This window comes from Puma concolor, chromosome A2 (genome assembly GCF_028749965.1).
Source record: "Puma concolor isolate L17-30 chromosome A2, mPumCon1.1.hap2, whole genome shotgun sequence".
Lineage (NCBI taxonomy): Eukaryota > Metazoa > Chordata > Mammalia > Carnivora > Felidae > Puma > Puma concolor.
The window spans coordinates 51,977,049-51,999,691 of record NC_141668.1 but is presented as its reverse complement, the minus strand read 5'-3'; the positions used below and the strand labels follow the sequence as shown (position 1 = coordinate 51,999,691).

General features: G+C 47.3%; 1 protein-coding gene, 1 long non-coding RNA gene and 1 pseudogene across 3 annotated transcripts in view; 1 reads left to right on the top strand and 2 right to left on the bottom strand.

Moving 5' to 3' along the window:
- Window positions 1-472: 472 nt before the first annotated feature.
- On the bottom strand, window positions 473-1,157 carry LOC147583192 (SKA complex subunit 2 pseudogene; annotated as a pseudogene).
- Window positions 1,158-18,202: 17,045 nt separating this feature from the next.
- NFE2L3 (NFE2 like bZIP transcription factor 3) overlaps window positions 18,203-22,643 on the top strand; it is a 32,239-nt gene continuing 27,798 nt past the window's right edge. For both annotated transcript variants that reach the window (XM_086694018.1, XM_025929949.2), the window contains exon 1: window positions 18,203-19,065. In XM_086694018.1, coding sequence (XP_086550144.1) covers window positions 18,493-19,065 — 573 coding nt within the window. In that variant the 5' untranslated portion in view covers window positions 18,203-18,492. The remainder of the gene's footprint in view (window positions 19,066-22,643) is intronic.
- On the bottom strand, window positions 19,210-20,795 carry LOC147583191 (uncharacterized). The gene is made up of 2 exons (XR_015246145.1): window positions 20,502-20,795; window positions 19,210-20,228 (listed from the first exon to the last, which is right to left on the bottom strand). It is a non-coding gene; the product is annotated as an uncharacterized LOC147583191 (long non-coding RNA).

Below are 22,643 nucleotides of genomic sequence, written 5' to 3'. Positions count from 1 at the left end.
AGCAGTTTAAAGCAGATGCATCTAGTTTATTCTATTTTGCAGACCGGTCATAGGTGCTACCTCCCCTATAAACAGTCCACCATCTTTTCAAGTTTTTTTCCCACATGCTTTTTATTTTTATTTATTTATTTATTTTTCACAGAAAAGCCAATTTATTATTACTAATGTTAGCTTTTGTGGAGGATTTTAGGTCACATATTAGTCTCATCAATAATGTGACCATTACCTATAATCAAAACTTTTCAGAAATAAAATTATATACCTATATAGTGTATAATATAATACAAATATTTTTTCTATCCGTTAATTTCCAAAGCATGCTCATTCATATCTGACTGACCAATAGTACATAAATATCCTTTTATGATAGGCCAGGACATCCATTTTCTCCCAATTATACAAAAACAAATGCAAAACAGTGTTACGTGACTTCCTTGCCTGAAATGATAAGACTGTGTATACATACATACATTTAAATCCCTTTATTCCCATTCCATGTTTTTGGCTGAACTTTATTCGTATAATATCTGCCCTTCTTATGAAAGGCATCTCTATCTCTTCTCTTGTGAAAGGCATCACTATCCAGTTACCCAAGCCAAATCTCCTTCTTCTCCATCCCCCCACCTCTAGTCACTGAGTGCTAACAAGACATCTTCTTAAATCTTTCTGGAATGCATCTCCTCTCCATTAGCATTCCCTTTTGCAAGCCCACTTCTTCATCAGTCTGAACAAAAGATTTTAATTGCTCTGCTGCAGTTTTCTCTTCTTTAGTCAGTGGTGACAGCTCCACATCTGTTTGCTTTTGTAGTTCTTGTATCATGGTCATCGTCTTATTGACAGCACAAATGCGGTTCTTACTCTCTTTCTGTTCTATACCAATTGGTTTAAAGCGGGCATACAAAGTTTGATATCGAGACTTTATTGCTGACAATTCTTTTAAGAGGGTAACTGGATTTCTCCTGCCTGCTGTATCAGGATGACTAGTCTTGATTTCATATTCCAGCCTGTATTGAATGTAATCCAGATCAGAGCTTTCTGGAACATCAGTTCCAGTTTATCGACCTCTGCCTCCATGTTGAATCCCCCACATGCTTTTTAAAGCATTTCCATATTCTGCAATAAGTGTTTCAATCACCTTTTATGGAAACCCACAAGACACTGAACTTAAGGATTTGTATAAACAGCCACAGGCGGTTGTCTTTCGATACCGTACAACGCACGGTCATGAAGAAGGGACCACAAATAAGTCAGCTGATTGCCTGTCACTTTAAAACCACTGAATGTAGGGGCGCCTGGGTGGCGCAGTCGGTTAAGCGTCCGACTTCAGCCAGGTCACGATCTCGCGGTCCGTGAGTTCGAGCCCCGCGTCGGGCTCTGGGCTGATGGCTCGGAGCCTGGAGCCTGTTTCCGATTCTGTGTCTCCCTCTCTCTCTGCCCCTCCCCCGTTCATGCTCTGTCTCTCTCTGTCCCCCAAAAAATAAATAATGGTTGAAAAATAAAATAAAATTATAAAAAAAATAAAACAACTGAATGTAGACTAAAGGCCGCTGAAAGGTTCTAATCAATACTGACTCCAACTTGAACCCCATGAGAAATGTGAGGTATGATGCCGATGTCTTTTCCTAAATCTGGCGATTTCTTTTCTAAGCAGTAATTAAATCAGTGAAAATGATAGAGATTTATGTGAGTTGCTCAAATCTTTTTAGCAGCCATCACGAAACCAAAACCCCACCCGATACACTTTACGCGTCTGCGATTGGCAAATTTTGAAATGTCAGATCCACGCTCATTTATTTTGCAAGCCACTCCAGGAAAGCCAGGTCTCGGCCCAAGCCTCCCCCTGCCGGTAGGAGAACGGTTCCAGAAAGTCCTCCAGAGCTGACGTCAGGGCCCAGTGGGCTCTCTTTGTCCCTTCGCCGGCACCGTGTGGTGTCCCTGTGAAATTTTCTGCTTCTGCGGCCGGCACTGGCATCATGTCAAACCTGGTTCAACACTTCAGTGTGTGCTGAGTCAGAACAGGTGCAGGGATGAAGTAACCACTTTGTATCCACATTTGAATATTTCAGCTCATGAGCAAGCTGGCTCAGGTGTGCTTCCTCCTTTCATCTGCCACCCGTTTGCTCAGCCCAGGACCGGTTGTCTGCCCAGCATGACCTGAACAGGTTGCTTCATCCTTGTCATCTGATTGAATTACTGACAGCATGTTTGAAGCTGCCTTTTCGTTCGTAAGAGGCAACTTCTTTCTGCTGTGGAATCATTTCTCCCTTCAGAGCAAAGGGCCCTGAGCTTATGACTGGAGACTGTGGTAGAAGGGAGGCAGTCATGTGTTTGGCCATAGGAGTGTCTCTCCACCTTTCTTTCTTCCAGAGTGGAAGGAAGCACAGAGAAGGAAGAAGCCCCGGCCTCCCTTAGGGACCCAGGAAGGGAAATGAGAAGCTGACTCAGATTCACAAAGAACTTAGCAACGAAAAGGGAGGTCTTCAGCATTTCGTGCTTTCCAAGTGGGCAGTTCCACATGCATACCTACTTTTTAAGGTTAATAGGGATTATGAATGAGGGGCTGGCTTGCAGAATGACATGGGCTGAGGTTGCTGCCGATGAGGAAAATCAAAGCAGTCTATTAGAGACGTCAAGTTCTCCTAGACGCCAGTGACGTTTGCCTTTAACACACAAACAGCTTCTCTGACCTCACGACAGAGATGTCTGAGCCTAGGGCTGGGATCCACCAGAATGGTCCGGAGGTGGTGCTGAGAGAAGGCAGAGTTGCATAATCAGAGGTGAGAGGCGGAAAGAACTAGATGCCCAATATCCAGAACACTCTCACACACAAGCACAGGGCTGAGGATGTGCCCTAGAGAGGATATGGCCAAGGTGAGAAGGACAAGCACTGGCAGAGTTAGAGAGGAAGGCAGTTGCATTGACAGTCTCAAAATAATTTTTTCAACAAAAAACAAAAGTGTATTTCTGCAGCCCAAAGTGGAAAGGACTTTTGTTTCTTCCGAAATAAACAAAAAAAAAATGGGGGTAGGTAGATGAAGGAGGCAAAGGAGTCTTGGTCTGGTATTAACCAATTCTATAAGGACATTAAATAGATCCCCAAGCCATCATGAGGGTACAGAGCTGGAGCACTGGGGTGGGCAGGCTGGGGAGGGTGGGAGCTGAAGGGCCGGTTTTCTCTCCCGGGGAAGCTGGGACCAAGGAAAAGCCCCTGGCCGCAGAAAGCCAGGCAAGCCAGTTGGCCTGGACACCTCTGGTGTCCCTATGCTTGGCAATTTCCGGCACTCTCCCCACCCCACCTTCACCAACCTATTATCAAGAGGAAGGAAAGATATGTTTAATGATCCGAGGGAAGGTTTTCTTTAGAATGAGCCAAATTTTCTCTTCTCATGTAGAAAAGAAAAAGAAAAAACAAGCCGATGGGGCGCTTGGGTGGCTCAGTCGGTTAAGCATCTGACTTTGGCTTAGGACATGATCTTGTGGTTTGCGAGCTGGAGCCCCGCATTGAGCTCTGTGCTGACAGCTCAGAGCCTGGAGCCTGCTTCGGATTCTGCGTGTTCCTCTCTCTCTGCCCCTCCCCCACTCATACTCTGTCTCTCCCTCTCTCAAAAATAAACATTAAAAAAAATGTTTTAAAAATAAAATACGAGAACCAGAAAAAAAATTTTTTTTAAGAAAGGAAAAACAAGCTGAGTCATCAGAAAAAAGTTATAATCTTATACTTAGTTGAAACCATAGTGATTATTCTAAAGAAAACAGGTGAAAGACACATGAGACCCACTAGAGATGGAGGCCAGGAGGGGCAATCAGGTAACCCAGGTACACGGTTGATGTGAACTTGGCCACTATCCCCCTTAGAATCAAGACCGCAGCAAACCACGATCTGGGCCAATTGCCATGGAAGGGGGTGCTGTAACCCTCCCTATTGCAAACTGCTGGGGTGTCTGGTGAAAGCAGGCATCATCTTCTGCTTGTGACCTCGAAAGTGCAGAGCACATGGTCAGTACCCTGCGTGGCTCGTTGACCGGTAAGAATCTTTTAAAAGCAAATGGATGGGTGAGATGTATTAAAGGGGACAGTTCTTCCTAAAGGCCACATGAAGGGAATACTGTCAAACCTCTGACCCTCAGAAAGTCATTCAAGGAACCTTCTAGATCTTCCCTCCATATGTCTTCCATGTTTACCATCATCTAACCAGTCTGACCGTGTCAGCGGTGAGACAGCATCCATGGCAGTGTGACCCGGGAAAATACAATAGGGGACCACCCTGCATGGGGTCTGGGGCCATGTGGAGTGAAGCCATGAGGGGCAGGGAGAGGGACTGTGGTGGCTCTGGAATCCTCGGGCCACATCAGTGCAGCATTGTCCTAAGGTTTATCCTGACGGGAGGCATCCCAAGGCATCCGGCAAACACTCTAGGGCTGAGGTGATAGTGACATCGATATTTTCTTGCTTGATTTTAGCTTTCATTCCCAGGAACATGATCTCAATTTAGAGTTTCCATGGGAAATTCTGCTAGAAATCTTGCCAGTTCTGCCATCCAGGGCTTTCACAAGTATGCCATCAGCTTATGGCCACTGAGGGAGACTGTCAGGCTGCTTCCAGACAGCTAAGGAACACATTTCTCCAAGTAACCTAGACACTAAGACAGTATTCTCTGAAACATGTATTCAGTACGAAGAATCATACGGGAAAAAAAATGTTTGTAGTCACATCAACTTGGGAAATACAGAGCTAAACAAAAGTAAACAGGCTTCTTTGCCGCAGAACTTCCGGGGGGGGGGCCTCGCCATGTGAGCGGGTGCTGGAATCTACAGCAAGGGGGTCCGTTGTGTGTAGCCTTTCCCACCCTTCTTGGCCATCAATCCCTCCCTCCCCCACCTTCTTCCCCTCAGAGAACCACATGACCTCAGTTGCCCAGAACAGCGTTGCTTTAATACTAACTGAAAATAAAGGGTTAGACCACCTCGAAAGCATGCTGTTGGAATCCTAATGGAATAGGCCGTGATCATCAGTGGTGCCTAAATTCCATAAAGGTGAAAGCCCACAGGGAATGTCACCGTGTATGGATCAGGCTGATGCCAACCGAACCCACTGATGCACCCTCATGTCACAAAAAGAGAGGCACTCCTAGGTGTGTACACCAAAGAAATAACACAGGCGTTCAAGCAAAAATTGGTACACGAATGTTCATTGCATCACTGCTCACAAAAGTCAAAAGGTGAAAACAACCCAAACGTCCATCGACTGACTGATGAATAAATACAATATGGCGTATCTGGGCAACGGAACGTGATTCAGCCATGAGAAATGAAGACCTCACATGTGCTGCAATGTGGATGAACCTTGAGAACACCATCCTAAGTGAAAGAAGCTGTCCTAAAAGGCCACATATTATACGATTCAATTTATATAAAATACCCCTGGACACAAAAAGCCATTAGTGGCTTCCAGGGGCTGGCGGAGGGAGCGATCGGAGAATGGGTCAAGGGTTTTTTTGGGGGGTGATGGAAAAGTTCTAGAATTAGTGATGGTTGTACAACATTGTGCATGTCCTAAATGCCTCTGGATGGCACACTTTAATATGGCTTAAATGGTACGTTTGATGTTAGATGTATTTTACTACAAAGAGAGAGAGAAGGAGGGAGAGAAAGCAGTAAAGGAAGGTGTACCTTTCTGATGGGGTGCAACAGGCTGTTCACAGCACCTCCTATGAGATAGTCTTGCCAAAAAATCCAACTCGATTATGCCTCTGGGCTACCAGTTTATAGGAAAACAGGAAAGGGAAACATTCAACAACTCCATGCAGGTGCATTCAGCAAAATGGAAAATGAGGGACACCTAAGGAACAAATCACCAGGTTTCTTCAACAAATAAAAGATAAGGAGGGAAAAAAAGTGGGAGGGTGGACAGTCCGAGTTTAAAAGATTTACAAGACCTATCAGCCGAATGCAATGTGTGAACCGTATTTGGATTCTGATTTAAACAAGTTAAGTTTGTTTGTTTGTTTGTTTGTTTGTTTTAAGTATTAATGTGACAACCAAGGACATTTGATTACCGACTGGATTTTTTTTTTTTTTATATTAAGGAAGTATTGTTAAGCTTGTAGCTGTGATAATGACATTATGGTGATGCAAAAGGATTTTATTTTTAGAAATACATACTGAAGCATTCATGGATGAAAAGATAGGTGTGGGATTTGTCATAAAGTAATTCAGTACAAGGAAGGGGAAGAAAATGGATGGCAGTTTAGAAGAAACAAGATTAGCCATAAATTGATAACTGCTGGAAGCTGGGTGTTCTGATTTTGTATTAAGTTTGAAAATGTCAGGGGCGCCTGGGTGGCTCAGTCGGTTAAGCATCCAACTTCAGCTCAGGTCACGATCTCGCAGATTGTGAGTTTGAGCCCCGTGTCAGGCTCTGTGCTGACAGCCCAGAGCCTGGAACCTGCTTCGGATTCTGTGTCTCCCTCTCTCTCTGCCCTTCCCCTGCTTGCACTCTGTCTCTCAAAAATGAATATAACATTAAAGAATTTTTTTTAGAAAATGTCCATCCAAGAAGTATTTTGAAAATACATTGCCGAGCAACGAATGAAAAGAAGGACCTAAGTCTTGGACGTGGGGTAATTTTCTTTTGTCTTTTCTTTTTTTTTTTTTTTAACATTTATTTATTTTTGAGAGACAGAGCATGAGCAGGGGAGGGGCAGAGAGAGAGGGAGACAGAATCTGAAGCAGGCTCCAGGCTCCAAGCTATCAGCACAGAGCCCGATGCGGGCTCGAACCCACAAACCGCAAGATCATGACCTGAGCCGAAGTCGGACACTTAACCGACTGAGCCACCCAGGTGCCCCCGGGGATAATTTTCTAATGATCACATCTCTGGTAGATGTGGGATGTTCAGATTAGACCCAGAAATTGTAAGCCTGGGATTTTTATATTTGCTTTCCATCCTTCCTGCCATGTTTGAGAAAGAAGATAACCATTCTTGTAAAGCAGGGTCGTGTCAAGGAGAGCAAAAATAAAAGCATTTTTTGAATGTTTGCTGCATGCATGTATTGATTTCTTTTTTTTTTTTTTAAGTTTTTTAGGGGCACCTGGGTGGCTCAGTCGGTTAAGAGGCCAAGTCTTTTTTTATTTTTATTTTTGTTTTTGTTTAATTATTTAAAAAATTTTTTTTTTTAACGTTTATTTTATTTTTTTTTTTGGGGACAGAGAGAGACAGAGCATGAACGGGGGAGGGGCAGAGAGAGAGGGAGACACAGAATCAGAAACAGGCTCCAGGCTCTGAGCCTTCAGCTCAGAGACTGATGCGGGGCTTGAACTCACGGACCGCCAGATCGTGACCTGGCTGAAGTCGGACGCTCAACCGACTGCGCCACCCAGGCGCCCCTGTTTAATTATTTTTGATAGAACACAATGGGGGAGGAGAAGAGAGAGGGAGACACAGAATCCGAAGCAGGCTCCAGGTTCTGAGCTGTCAGCATAGAGCCCGACGCTGGGCACAAACCCAGAGACCGTGAGATCATGACCTGAGCTGAAGTCGGTTGCCCAACCAACTGAGCCACCCAGGTGCCCCTTAAGCAGCCAACTCTTGATTCATGATCTCACTGTTGGTGAGTTCGAGCCCTGCGTTGGGTTCTGTGCTGACAGTGCTGAGCCTGCTTAGGATTCTCTCTCTCTCCCTCTCTCCCTCTCTATGTAAACAAACAAACAAACAAACAAATAGAAATGTATTATTTTGAGAGAGAGAGCATGAGTGGGGCAGGGGCAGAGAGAGAGAGTTCCAAGCAGGCTCAGTGCTGTCAGCACAGAACCCGATGCGGGGCTCGAACTCACCGACAGTGAGATCATGACCTGAGCCGAGATCAAGAGTTGGCAGCCTAACCAACTGAGTCACCTAGACACCCCTGCATGTATTAATTTCTTATTCACTATCCTCTAATAGCTTCCCATCCCACTAAGATTAAATATAAATTCTTTACCATGGTCCATGATGTCCAGTATGATTTCGCACCGAATACCATTCTCCCTTCCTGTTGCATAGGCCTCCTGCTATTTTTTGAAAACAGTTGGTATTCTCCTGCCTCAGGGCCTTTGCACTCACTATTCTCACCACCTGGAGTACCCTTTCCCCCAGCTAACTGCGTGGTTCTCTCCTTTATCTCCTTCAAGTCAGACTTTCCCTAGGCACTTCCTTAGGGAACACAGGCGTGTGCTCCCGTGCACATACCATCACTTGCCTCTCCTTTATCTCTTTCCCCCTGCTTTATGTATATCTTGTAGCATTTATCACCCTCCCCCCGCCCCCCGACAAATTACTTGTTGATTGTCTGTCTGCCCCCAGTGGACGGCAAACTCCAATAGATCTGGGCTTTGTTTTATTCACAAAACAATGCCTGACACACAGTAGGTGCTCATTAAATATTTATGGAATTAATTAATTTAGTGCGCACCCAAAACTGTGTAGGTAAACATGCCCATGTATTCAGGAGTGCGGGGATGGCTGTGGCTGAAATGTGTTTTCATACAGGCCAAGTCCCTCCTGGGTTAGCTGGATCTAGTTAAACTGGGCCAAGATGTCTGCAGGGTATGCAAATGCTTTGCAGTGGAAGGAGACTCAGTCCATTCCAGCGTAGAGCAGGGATCTGGAGGAAGTGTTCTAGAACTCTGCTGAGGCTGGGGTGACTCTTCTTTTCTTGAGAAGAGTGAAATTAGATGAAGGCCCAGCTAAGGAGTGGCAGCGTCTGCTGGGGAGAAAAAAACTTGGGAGAAATGACACAAGCGGACGGAGTGTTTAGGGGGTCACAAGAATGCAATGGACTCAGAGCCTACAGATGGTTCCAGGTGCTTCAGTGAATTTGTTTCCGGGGAGAGCACGCCAATTCACAGATGAATAAGCGATTCCGAGTGGTAAATATTGGACAAGCAACCATGTGTGGGAGGAGAATTGGGCCCTGATAGCTGTCGAATGTATTTGGAAGAATTTCACTCCTGCCCGAGATGACCTCTTGAGCTGCTCTTCAGGTTGCTGTCCAGAGGAATCTGGGTTTTTTTCTAAAGGAATCCAGGTAGCTAATACCCCCCTTTAGCACCCAGGTCAGACAACTCACACTTCAGAAGCTGGGCTTTGTGGGTTATGTTTGCCTGCACCCTAAAACTGCAAAGAAACTGAGTTTCCATATGTCGGAGAAGAGAGTCGTGAGCCTATCTCCTTGAGAAACAGCCCGGTTGAAGCCACAGAGTGGGGAGAGGGACCCGTGTCTTCTCAGCTGCTCACTTCCTAGAAAGCTGTATGGCAAAATAGCGTGTTAACGATGTGAATATTTAAATCAACGAGGTGGTCCTGCTGAGCACAAGATTCCTATAGGAAACATTTTGGTAGAATAAATAATCCTTAATGTACAGTTTCAAAAATGAAACACATTTCTGTACTTCCAGTTCCTACATGGCAAAGCATCTCTTGACATCAGCCAGTTTCTGATCTGTAAGCCACCTCGCTGAATTTCAGTGTCAGCTATGCCAAATAACATCTCTTGGCTGTGAAAAGATTTTCTGGCAGGCTCTCAGAGACAAGGACAGATGGCATTCCGTTGGGGGTACTCCCAGCTCTTTGTTTTAGCAAATATTGACACTTTTGTAGGAAACAGATCCAGATCCTCTTTCTTCCTAACTCATCTTGGCAATCCTGAAGGTTTGGAGAGAGATAGTTCCATAGAATCGGGACAGTGCACTTGCCACAATTACAAAAGGCATATAGCAAGGAGGGTAATGGTCATGGTTGATTGATGCTCGCAAAGGTCACAAACTAGTAAGCAATATTCTGTGATCACAAATCACTTTCGAATAGCAATGAGAGAGGACAGGTGGGGAGAGGGGACCACGTGAAGGAAAAGCCTCTCCAAAAAAATTCCCATTACTGTAGCAAGTGGTTTTAAGATCCCCAAAATATGTATAAAAAAGAGTGTATCGTGGAGTTATAAAAGTGAAAATATAACAACAACCTAAACCTTCATCAGCAGCAAACTGTTTGACTAAATCAAGATACATCCATATTATAGGATATATTGCAGCCTATAAAGATGACAGTATGGACCTGTATTTGTTTAATATGGAAGATGCAATCAATTGAAGTGTTTTTTAAAATTTTTTAATCTTTATTTATTTTTGAGGGAGAGACAGAGTGTGAACAGGGGAGGAGCAGAGAGAGAGGGAGACACAGAACCCGAAGCAGGCTCCAGGCTCCGAGCTGTCAGCACAGAGCCCGATGTGGGGCTCGAACTCACAGACCGCAAGATCATGACCCGAGCCGAAGTCGGACGCTCAACCGACTGAGCCACCCGAGCGCCCCAGAAGTGGTTTTTTAAAAGCAGGTACGAAAACCAAGTTGTTACAAAAACAACTTATCTTGACAAAATTATTATAGAACTCACATGTTATATACATTATAAAAATTATTTTTATAAAATGTGTGTGTGTGTGTGTGTCAGAGAGAGAGAGAGAGAGAGAGAGAGAGAGAGAGGGAGACATTGCCTGAGGCTTTTGCTGGGGGCCTTGCTGCAAGAGTGAGGGAAAGAACAAAACAAGTCAGGGCAGAGGGAGCCTTGCAGGTAAGACATGGGGACAGGGTAAAAAAGGTTCAAATGGCTTCCGAACCAAGCCTCCCGCCCGTCTGTCCTTACCGGAACAGGCCTCCCGAGAGCCAACATCAAAACTCTCTGTTTCAGCATCACCCCTTCCATACCCCGGTTCTGAGGGTGCCATGAACTCAGTGGTACCCAGAGTATCCTGATCTTTACTCAGGAAAAATTACTTCCTATATAATAACAAGAACAATGCCAAGGTGAAGAGAAATAGTAAACTTGACTGCATTAGTTTTCTAGAACTGCCATGGCAAATTACCACACGAAAAGCTTGGTGACTTGAAACAGAAATGTATCTGTCACATGTGGTTCGGAGGTGACATGTGCAAAACCAAGGTCCTGGGGGGGCTGTGCTCCCCCGGAAGGTTCTAGAGGAGAATCCTTGTTGCCTCTTCTGGCTTCCAGTGGCTCCTGGCGCTCCATGGCTTGTGGTGGCATTGCTCTGATCTCTGCCTTTGTCTTCACACCACCTTCTTCTCTGTGTGTCTGTGTCCTTTTCTAGGACACTCTCAGTGGATTCAGGGCCCACCCTAATCTGGTATGATATCTCAATCCTTATTATATCTGCGGAGACCCTATTTCCAATTTAGGTCACAGCCTGAGGTTTGGGGTGGATGTGAATTTTGGGGGGACTATTCGGCCTACTGTAATATCATAGACAACATTTGTTCAGCAAGCAACAACTCTGACTAGAATTTACCTGTTTAAGGAGCGCCTGCGTCACTCATCGGTTAAGCGTCCAACTTCAGCTTAGGTCATGATCTCACGGTTTGTGAGTTCGAGCCTCACGTCAGGCTCAGGGCTGACAGCTCAGAGCCTGGAGGCTGCTTGGGATTCTGGGTCTCCCTCTCTTTCTCTGCCCCTCCCCTGCTCTCACTCTGTCTCTCTCAAAAATAAATAAGCATTAAAGAAATTAAGAATTTACCTTTTTACAAAAGGAGGCGGAAGGCAGGTAGGGATCGGCAGGAGGCTCCGAATCGGTTCTCCATGGCCCAGAAAGCCCTGCCTCTGTCGTGTAGTTTGACAGAGCGCTGCCTTGGAATTAAGATCTGATAGAGATTCTGGAGTACAGGACAACAAAACTAGGAATTAGAGAAAACTAGCAAGGACAAAGAAACAGTTAAGCAGGAATGGTTAATGATGTGCATTACCAAAGAGAACATTATAGCTGCTATCAAAAATATAAATATGCTTGAAGGAGATGATCAAGTAAGTGAGAGACTTCAGGTGCTAAACTAACCATCAGTTCAAAGAATAAAATACCCGTCAACTTTACTAAATAATGGTCAGGGTCGTTGGCCTCAAAACTAGTTTCTTAGTGTAAAGGGGCACTAAGTGGGGCCTCTAGAAACTGGACTTACATTGATCCCCACTCAAGGATTCTTAGGTTTTCTACACTCTGGATGATCAGTGACTTTCCCCACAACCCAAGTTATGTGCAGCTTCCCTATCGTCAAATAGTGTGACATTGCAGGATAGAGATCAACGTGTTAGCCTTTCCAGATGTCATCACCCAGGTAGATGTACTAACAAAAAAAGGAAGACACATCAGAAAGTCAGGGGGAGACCCGTACATGTTCCCCTTCCAGTTGGAGATTTAACCAAGAGGAGAGTGTGTTTTCTTCTCCAGAGCTATGTGGTGGTGCTTTTTTAGGACCAAAGGCCTCACAGTCAACTGAGAACACAAGTTTGGTAGCAATCAAACATGGTTCCTCATTCATTGCCAAGCCTTTCAGAGACATTGACGGCAAGAAGGGAACTTAGAAACCTGTCAGGTTCAAGTTCTCTCTGTGCAGGTAAGAGGCCCAAGGTCCAGATATGTAGGGTCCCCCTTCCAAAATGACTTGTTTAGGTGAAACTAGGATTAGAGTCAGAAGTCCCAAGCTTTCTTCATGATATGCTTTGAACATTCTCACCAAGCAGCATTTCTTTATTTAATTTTTTTTAACACTTAATCATTTTTGAGAGAGAGACAGAGAGAGACAGAGCATGAGCGGGGGAGGGGCAGAGAGAGAGGGAGACACAGAATCCAAAGCAGGCTCCAGGCTCTGAGCTGTCAGCACACAGCCCTACGCGGGGCTCGAACCCACCAACCGCAAGATCATGACCTGGGCTGAAGTCAGACACTTAACTGACTGAGCCACCCAGGCACTCCAGCATTTCTTAAACACCTAGAGTGTAAATGGGTAAAGTGTTGACCTACTTTGAACAAGCCACTCTAGGTTTGCATTAGTATATTAAGTCACTGTGAGTGCTAAAATAATATCCTCAGTCGAAAAGAGTAGGTGCTGAATGAGTGGTTTCTAAATGAATGGAATGCAGAATAAGACCAAAGGACAGTGGCTCCCCAGATGTGCCAAAGACAGATATTCAGGCTCTCCTCTTGTCTTGGAAACACCACGAGTCCCCACCTTCCAGCTTCCTTTGCTGCTAAGTGTGGCCATGTGGCCGAGTTCTGGCCAATGGAATGTGAGTAGAAGTCATGGGTGCCACTTTCAGGCCCGGCCCATCAAACCCGCCTCCCATGCTTGGTCTTCACTCTCTTTCTTCATCACCAGCCAACGGAGAAGATGCTGAGGACGGGGAAGAAGACAGAGCCACAATAAGGAAACGGCCTGTGTCCTCAAATGACCCAAAAAAGTGCAGACTCCCCTTATCCCAAACACTTTTTTGAACAGTGAAATAAGAAGTCAACTTTCACTGGGTTAAGCCACTGAGATTTGGGGCTCATTTACTGTAGCGGTTAGCCACTCTGATTCTGTTTGTGTGGGTGGTTAACCAGAACGAGCCCCACAATATTTTAGGTGGTAGGCACTTCAGTTGTGATGGACAGGACCAAGGTTGGCAATGCTAATTTCTTTTGTTCCCAAACGTGGATGGTGCAAACTCGTAGATTTCTCATTCCCTGCTGATCAGCCTCACTCTGTCTCCCATGCCTCTCTTCATAATTCCCTTTCTGTTGTCTGCGTGTCTTAAACACACACACATACATACACACACAACGATCAAACTCTGGAACTTTAACCTGAATGTAAGAATTCTTATTCATACTACAGAGACCAGGTGGGAGGAAGCAAAACCCTTTAGATTGTGAGTTCCTTGGCATTGGCCTAGCCTTAAACAAACCTATTTCTCACATAAGGAGTCTGAGGCTCCCCAATCGGTGGTGTGTGTTTCATCCTAACAAGACTGTAAGGTAGAAATCAAAACTGTGCCCTAAATACAGGATTGGTTATTTTTGTGTAATAGATCAAAAAGGAAGAGCACAATACAATTAGGTATCAGTTGATTCATCATCACCAAGACTGGTACCAGATAGCAAATGAGGCCATTCTTAAATCTATTTTGCAGAAGCCTTTGGTAAAATGTCTTAACAACTGCAGAGCCATTTAAATTCTAGTGACTAATATCTGTTTGGAAACTAGCGATGCTTAATTCTTCCTCCTAGATAAAATGACTTCTGCCTGAATTCATGTCGTGGACTTTTAATAGGCTATTTGGCTCAATCCTGGAATTTCTACTACAAATTTAAATTTTTCTGTGGCTAATATTAGCGAAACTTTCAAAAGAACGATTGCAAAGTTCTAACTTGTTTTCTTTTTTGCTGATTTTGGATAGATACTTACAAGGAGTTGCCACAGAAGAAAGCACGGGAGCTCAATTCACAGCAGCTCTTGATGGCTATGTTTTCATAGTAACTATCCTTCATGCCAAGTTACAATCTTACATTTATGATTGGGGTAAATGAGATTATTGTATCTAAGGACCAGGATGTGCTGCTGCAATGCTACTTGGTAGTTATAAATTATTCATTGACTATATCACTAACCACACAGCACAATTACAGTTGCATTTTCAGTGTTTCTTTCCACTTGTCTGATGTCCTCTTCTGACACAGGGTGTGTTAGTTATCTAGGCTGTGTAACAAATTACCCCAAGATTTAGTGGTTGGAAAGAACATTTGTTATCTTAGAGTTTTTTTCTGGGTCACAATGTGCCACTTAGATACATCCTTTGGCTTGAGGGTCTTCTGCAAGGTGTAATCGAGAAACTAGAGTGGGCTACAGTCATCTCAGACCTCAACTGGGATAAAATGTGCTTCAAAGCTCACTCAAGAGACTGTTGGCAGGCCTCAGGGTCTCACTGGCTATTGGCTGAAGACATGAGTGCCTTGCCACATGAGCTTGTTCATAGGGTATTCGCAACACAGCGGCCCTCTCCAAGAAGGCGAGAGTAAGAGATGGAGAGAGGAGGTGAGTGCTATGGTCTGAATTCTTGTGTGCCCCCAAAATTCATGTATTGAAATCTATCCCCCCAAGATGATGCTATTAGGAGGCATGACCTTTGGGAGGTGGGTAGGTCATGAGGATGGAACTATCGTGAATGAGATTAGTGCCCTTATAAAAGCCGCTGAGAAAGCTCCCTTGCCCCTTCCACCAGGTAAGGATACAACCGGATGGCGGCATTCTGCAGCCCGGAAGAGGGTTCCCACCAAAACCCACCCACAGTGGCACATTGATCTTGGATTCCCAGGCTCCAGAACAATAGACTTATGAGCCACCCAGTCCTATGTTATTTTTTTATAGCAGCCAGAACAAATTCAGCAAGCAAAAAAGAAGCCACTGAGTCTTTTTGTAACCTAACCTCGAGGATGACATCCCATCACTTTTGCCATAGTCTGTATGTTAGAAGTAAATCACTAGGCTCTGCCCACACACAGGGCAAGGGGAGCCCAGGAAGTCATCTTAGAACCCGCCTACCTCACAGGAATGCCATTTAAAGCCGTGCTTTGCAAAGTAATCCTGATGAAGGAGCCCTTTTCTTCCCCCCCACCATCTGTTGAACGTCGATACTTTTTTAAAATAAATATTCATTTCTAAAAAAATAACAAAGGCATAAAAAAGCAAACCCACCGGATGTCGCATAATGTCAAACTGCCATAAAAACTTCTAAACACTTTTGATTCTATTACTTACCTCATGCGGACCAGAAACAAATAGTTTTGTGGATTGGCACCAGTCTCGGACCATCCTTTGAGTAGCAACAATTTAAGGATTTTAATAAATGCAGGTTACTTTTCAAGGCTGTTACAAGACAATCGTTTGTACTTTTCACTTGGCTACTTCTGGATGGTGGGATTCCAGAAATTTTAAAAAACCTGAGTAGAAGTCATTCCTTCTGTTTGCACCCCACTCTCTCTGCAAACCTAAAACTGGGGTCTTTTGTTTTGATTAAAGTCAAGAGTGTGCGGGACTGGTCCTGAGTCTCCTGTTTAAGATTTTACTGCAAGGTCCTTTATAGGCCCTCCTCGTCACCAATCTGTGAGCTCGAATTAAGGCACTTTGGAATGAAGCAGTCTGACAAATAATATGATTATCCACGTGCTTATTTATTTATTCTTTCTTTATATTTAAAAATTTTTTTTTATTAAATAATCTCTACACCCAACGTGGGCCTCAAACTCACAACCCCAAGATCAAGAGTCACACGCTCCACCGACTGAGCCAGCCAGGTGCCCCTCCATGCACATTTTTGAAGATGAGGGACCAACCCCTTTCCCAACTAATGTGAGGAAGTTTGAGGGCCCTTCCTGATGCTAGTGTGTTACTCAGATCCCTGAAAACGCTTCTCAAGTGTAAATTCCTCAATTCAACTGGAAACAATCTTTCTGGAGCACCAACTCTGTGCAAAGTTCTGGAAGATAAGACCTTGAAGAGAGCCCCATCCCTGTTCTCACCTGGTTTACAGCACTTCCTGAATGGTCACGTACATCTCAATATTTTCCCACGTGAGTACATCCTTTCTCTTGTTTCTAAGTGTGTCACATATCTATATCTAATCTCCCTAATGAAATCATAAACTCACCAAGCAAAAGTACCCATTTCATGTCCTTCAGTCTTCGGCAACAGCATCAGGCAATTTAGTAGGTCCTTGTAAAAACCAGAATTCGGCGGACATTCACTGAGCCCAGAGCCTGAATCCCCAGCCCAGGCACTAAGTGCTGTGAACAAGGCTTCTGTCCCAAACCTCACTAGGCTAGCGATCATCCCTCTTCTTGCCTCTTTGTCACCCCTTAACCCCTCCTTCAAGGCTTAAAGCAGAAGCAACTTTAAGAAGTCTGCTTCTGCCCTCCTGGTTCTCAGTGGGGAAAATGAAATCTAGTGTGAACTTTTCACACCGGGCCCAGAAGAGAGAACTATGTCGAGAAAGGGGCTTTTAAAAACAAGTCTTTCTTGCTCAGCTCCTCACACAATTGCCAAACCTCAGTTGGTCATCCCCTTCTATTCTCTCCCTGCTCCAAGGAAGGGAGTGAGGGTTAGTAAAAGCTACTTTTTCAAGGCCCCGTACTGAGTACCATGTGGGCACAGAAGTGAGCCAAACAGGTTTTTGTTTTTGTTTTTGTTTTTTTGTTTTTTTTCTATCCTCAATAATTTACAATGGGCAAATGAGACGTATCCTCCACTATAATACAAAGTGGAACGGGCCAAGTGTTGCACTGTGGGAGAATATGGGCGGGGGGGGGGGGGGGGAGAGATTAATTCCAAATGGTGAAAATTCAGAGGATGTATTTTTGGGGTAAGCCTCGGAGGACGGGTGACATAAATAATGAGTAACACAGAACACTTTCTTATGCCAAGTGCTGTGGTTAGTGGTCTGCATGCATTTCATTTAGGGTTCACAACTCTCCTGGGGAACTGCTATTATTAAAACCACTTTACAGGGAGGAAACTGAGCCACAGAGGGAGAAATTTGTCCAAGCCAGGCTAGTAAGCGGTGGAGGGGAGGATTTGAACTCATACAGGGTAATTCTAGGGCTGGTGCTCTTAACCCTCACTTAAGGAACAAAGGGGACCACGTGGCAAGGTCTAGCAGTGTGCAGGGCTTGCTCAGGAAACAGTGAGGAGTTGTGAGGCTGGAGCACAGGGCCTGGAGGGGTGAGGTGGGGGGTGGGGAAGAACAAGGGTTTGGATGGGGTGCTGCTTGATCTCAATGGCAGCTGTGGAATCTATATGTCAAACTCCGGGCTTTACAAAGAGTATTTCATCTGACTTCACCACATCCCTATTGGACAGGTACTATTATCCCCATTTTACAGGTAAGAGAACTGAGGTACAGACAAGTTAAGCAACTTAGTCAAGGTCACACGACTGGCTGATGGTGGGGCCAGGATACGAAGTCAAAGGTCATACTCCCAAATCCACTGCGCCAGCCCAGTGTTCTCATGTGGGCGGAAGCCCTTTGCATGCTGCCCAGGGTGTCTGCTTTCCCCTAGTTTACATATCCTGTCCCTTCGCACCCACCTCTACCCCTGACCCCCACCCCCACCCCGCGCCTTCAGCTACAGCAGCCAGGCCCCCGGGCATTGGGCTGGGGCCACCTGGTGCCCAGAACAACCTCTGCTCCCAGAAAGCTTTGCGTTCCCCCTGAATAAAGAACCTTTGAGCTGGGGAGCCCCGCCCCATGCGGGCCACTCCCACGGGCGCGAGCCTGGGGGCGGTCGTGGGCGTGTCCCCGGCGGCAGCGCCCGCGGCCCGGGGCGGAGCCTAGCTGGAGGGGCGGGGCCTGCTCTCAGCGCAGGGCTGCGGGGAAGGCGGGCGGGTTGGGTCTCCGGGCAGGTGGCTCCTCTTCCGCCTCTCCAGAGCCCCTGGCACATTGCCGGCTGCCGAGGGAGCGTCTTTGTGCCCGGTCCCGGAGCCCGCGACGGCCCCTGCGCGCCCGGGTCCATTGTTTCGCTTCTCGGTCTCTTCCGGGCAGGTGCCCGCAGAGCGCCGGGCCCGCACGTGCCAAAGCGGCGGCCGCAGCAGCGCAGGGACCCGCGGGCGCCAGCAGGGGCGTCCCGGGGCGCGCAGCGGGAGATGAAGTACCTGAAGCCGTGGTGGTCGGACGGCGGCGGCCTCCTGCACCTCACCATCCTGCTGAGCTTGGCGGAGCTCCACCTGGACCTTGACCTGGACCTCTACCTGCTGCTCCCGCCGCCCACCCGGCTCTGGGATGAGCTGCTGCTAGCCAGCGGCCCGACGAGCTCCGCCTATGCACTCAGCCCCTTCCCGGCCTCGGGAGTGTGGGGGCGCGCGGACCAGTTGCACCCCAAAGGCCGCGAGCCGGACCCCGCGGCGGAGTCCGCAGGCCGGCTGCTCCGGGAGGTGCGCGCGCTGGGAGTCCCCTTCATCCCCCGCACCCGAGTGGATGCGTGGCTGGTGCACAGCGTGGCGGCCGGGGACGCCGACGGAGCCCACGGACTGCTCGGCGCCGCCGCCGCCGCCGCCTCCGCCGGGGGAGTCGGCGCCAGCGTGGACGACAGTAGCCAGGCTGCGCCGGGGGATGGCGGGGACCCCCGAGCGGCTGCGAGTAGCCCCTTGGACGCTGGGGAAGAGGAGAAGGCACCCGCAGAACCGACGGCTCAAGTGCTGGACGCCGCAGCGAGCCAGGTAACCGGAGAGCTGGGACTCGAGCACGGTGCTGGGGGAGCTGGCCAGGAGCCCCGGAGTGTTGTGACGGACCCGGGAGGGAGCACACCCGCTCTTCTTCCACCCTCAGTCCCTGGGTGGTTGCAGTTTCGGGATCACTCTCGCCTCCCTTTTTTGTGAATCCAAACAAAAGCTGTTAGTGCTGTCGCTGTGGCTTTTGGGTGTTTGAGAAAGAAGTGGGTGAAATCATCCGTTTGTCCGTAGGGGATACCTTTTTCCTGTGTTTGATGGGTGTCAAGGCTAGTTCGGGGCAGTGGCGGGGAGAAGGGTAACTGGTGATTTTCTCGCCTACGGTTTTCGTTCAGTACGTCGTGTACACTGAGATGTGTTTTTCCGGAACCTGTGTCCGAACCGGGGAATCCAAAAGTGGCCTTGGCCACCAGGAGGACATGTTTCTCTTTAAGAACTCATTCTCCCGCCTAACGTGATGGCCCCTTCCCGGATTTTAACCCAGTTGCAGTTCGTTTTGCTGCTTGCCTGGATTAAAGAGCCGTGGTCAGTGTTCAGTCTGAGGCCAGTTGGTGGACGGTCCCGCTGACCTAACCATCCCCAGCTCCTAAAAACCCTCCTCCCTCCTGGAACCTGTGTAACTTCTAATTAGCATAAAGAAAGCATGTGCCCTGACGGTCACCTAGTGACTTAAGTGCCCTTTGGCTTATGGGTTCAAATCCCTTGGGTTAACTTCCTTTTGAAACAGAGCTCGCTGAGATGGACTGATGGAAGTATCTATGTGGTGCTCCCACTAGCTGCTGGAGTCTAAGGACACTTAATTCCAATTTTCACAAAACCATCTTGCCCAAAGTTCCTTCATAGTGACCTTTTTAATTGTCTCTTGGCCCAAATCTGAGTGTTAACGTTTGGTATCGATCAACAGGTGTTCCTTGGACGTTGTTTTTGTGGAGCGCAATCTCATGCACAATGGGAGCTGGGGTAGACAGGTTTGTTTGCTGCTCTTCAGAATTGCCCCGTTTGTGTAGGCAGTTGCCAGACGAGCTTCTCCACCCTCTCCTGGAGGGGTCATTGTGCCGAAGTGCTTGTGATTCACTGTTATGCAGATCCGATCCCTTCCTCTTCCTGAGGCCGGAACTAATGGGATGGGGGTTAGTGCGAGTCTGGGTGGGCTCCTGTCGAAAACAAAAAGTGGAGGGCTCTTCCCACTCACTCATCCAGTCTCGGCCTTCACCTGAATCCTCTGCCTCCTAAGGGGTGGTGCCTGGGGCACTGCAACCTTTCCCCATTCTGCAGCAGGGGAGTGGGGGTGGGGAGAGAAACCCAATGCTCCATGCTGTAGCAGATGGCACCCCCCCCACCCCACCCCCGCTTCATGTCACCCGCCTTGCAAAGCAAACCCGGACCTGGGGAGAGGTGAAGCTGTTCCCTCCCCTTCCCAGCATTACCTTATTTAGTCTCTGCAAACCCACATTCGGGGAAGCTCTGGGGGCCAAGGCTTGGCCGCACCTCCATGGAGGCCTTGAGCCCAGCTTTCCTAGCGGGGAGAATGAAGTTCCTACGAGGCCGTTCTCCTGGTGTTGCCTTCCTCAGCTAGCAGGTGTGGACCTGCTGGACCGCGGCAGCTGTTGGGGTGCCCCGGTGATATGCATCCTGGTGATGATCAGGTACTGAACACCCTACATTTTCACAGCCAATTCACCTGGATTCGCAAAAACAAAGAAAACATAAGGAAGTTTGGTTGTAAGTTTGTGTGTGTTTGGCAATACCTTTTTTTTTTTTTTTAAAGCAACCTTGTGAGGTAGGCAGACCGGGCATCCTTCCAAACAATTTGTACTAAAAGAAAATAGAGGACCAGCGATGTTAGGGGACTTGGGTAAAGCCACGCAGTTAATTGGTGCCAGAGGTGCAACTAGAACCTGAGCTTTCGGATCCTAGGCTAACGCTTTATTTTTTTTAAACACTTTTTTTTTTTTAACGTTTATTTATTTTGGGGACAGAGAGAGACAGAGCTTGAACGGGGGAGGGTCAGAGAGAGAGGGAGACACAGAATCTGAAACAGGCTCCGGGCTCTGAGCTGTCAGCACAGAGCCCGATGCGGGGCTCAAACTCATGGACCGCAATTTCATGACCTCAGCAGAAGTCAGACGCTTAACCGACTGAGCCACCCAGGCACCCCCCAGGCTAGCACTTTAATTAAGCACTTGTGTCTGTACCCCGGTTCTCTGAACCAGCCTGCAGCTGGGATGGGGGTGATGCCTCCCACTCCTGACCTCAGCACCACCACTCTCCAGTGCTGGATTTACTTTTTTTTTTTTTTCCCAATGTTTATTTATTTATTTTGAGAGAGAGCGCAAGCCCGGGAGGGCAGAAAGAGAGAGGGAGAGCGAGAATCCCATGCAGGCTCCTCACTGTCCGCGCAGAGCCCAGTGCGGGGCTCGATCCCATGCACCTCCAGATCGTGACCTGAACTGCAATCAAGAGTCAATGCTTAACCAGCTGAGCCCCCCGGGCAGCCCGGGGTTGGCTTTTAAAAGCAGATTGTACCATCCATAATACTGAGGTTACAATTTGAAACCATGACTCTACGGAAAATGGGCTGGGAAAACAGCGCGGGTTTTTGCAATCTGCAAACCTGGGTTTAGGGATATCACTTACTAATGTGCCCTCATACAGGTTCCTTTAATCATTCCAAGCCTCAGTGTTTCACCTCTCAAGTGGGAGAGTAACACTGACTTAAAGGTTTGTGCGAATTAAATGGGAACAGCATGTGTGAAGTGCCAGCCCCGTGCTTGGAATATAATTGCTGTTCTCTTCTTTCTGCCTGGGTTCTCAACCCACGCTACTTAACCAGTCCCCACTCACTTTGTTTCCTTTTGTCCTGTTTATAAGTCTGAGCTGGTTGTTTGCTTGTTAGGGGGTTGGGTGTGGTGTGTTGCAGCCAGACTGCCTGGTTTTGAATCCCAGCCCTCTACCACTTACAGCTCTGTGACCTTGGGCCAGTTTCCTTGCCTGTCTGTGCTTCATTTTCCTCACCTGCGTGATGGGAATAATAAAGGTGCCCACCACACAGGATTGTGAGAATCAGTTCATTCCGTGTAGTTGGCTTAGAAGTGTGGGGGTGCCTGGTTGGCTCAGTTGGTTGAGCGTCCAACTTTGGCTCGGGTCATGATTTCTGGTCCATGAGATCGAGCCCCACATTGGGCTCACTGCTGTCAGCGTGGAACCCGCTTTAGATCCTCTGTCCTTTCTCTGCCCCTCCCCTGCTCTTGCAAGGTGGCTACTGTTAACTTCGACAAGAGAGAGTGTTTTGTCCTACAGGAACAGCATAGGTTTGTTTTGTTTGTTTTTATTATTTTTTAAAGTTTATTTATTTTATTATCTTTTTTTACGTTTGTTTATTTTTGAGACAGAGAGACAGAGCATGAACGGGGGAGGGGCAGAGAGAGAGGGAGACACAGAATCGGAAGCAGGCTCCAGGCTCTGAGCCATCAGCCCAGAGCCCGACGCGGGGCTCGAACACGCGGACCACGAGATCGTGACCTGAGCTGAAGTCGGACGCTCAACCGACTGAGCCACCCAGGCGCCCC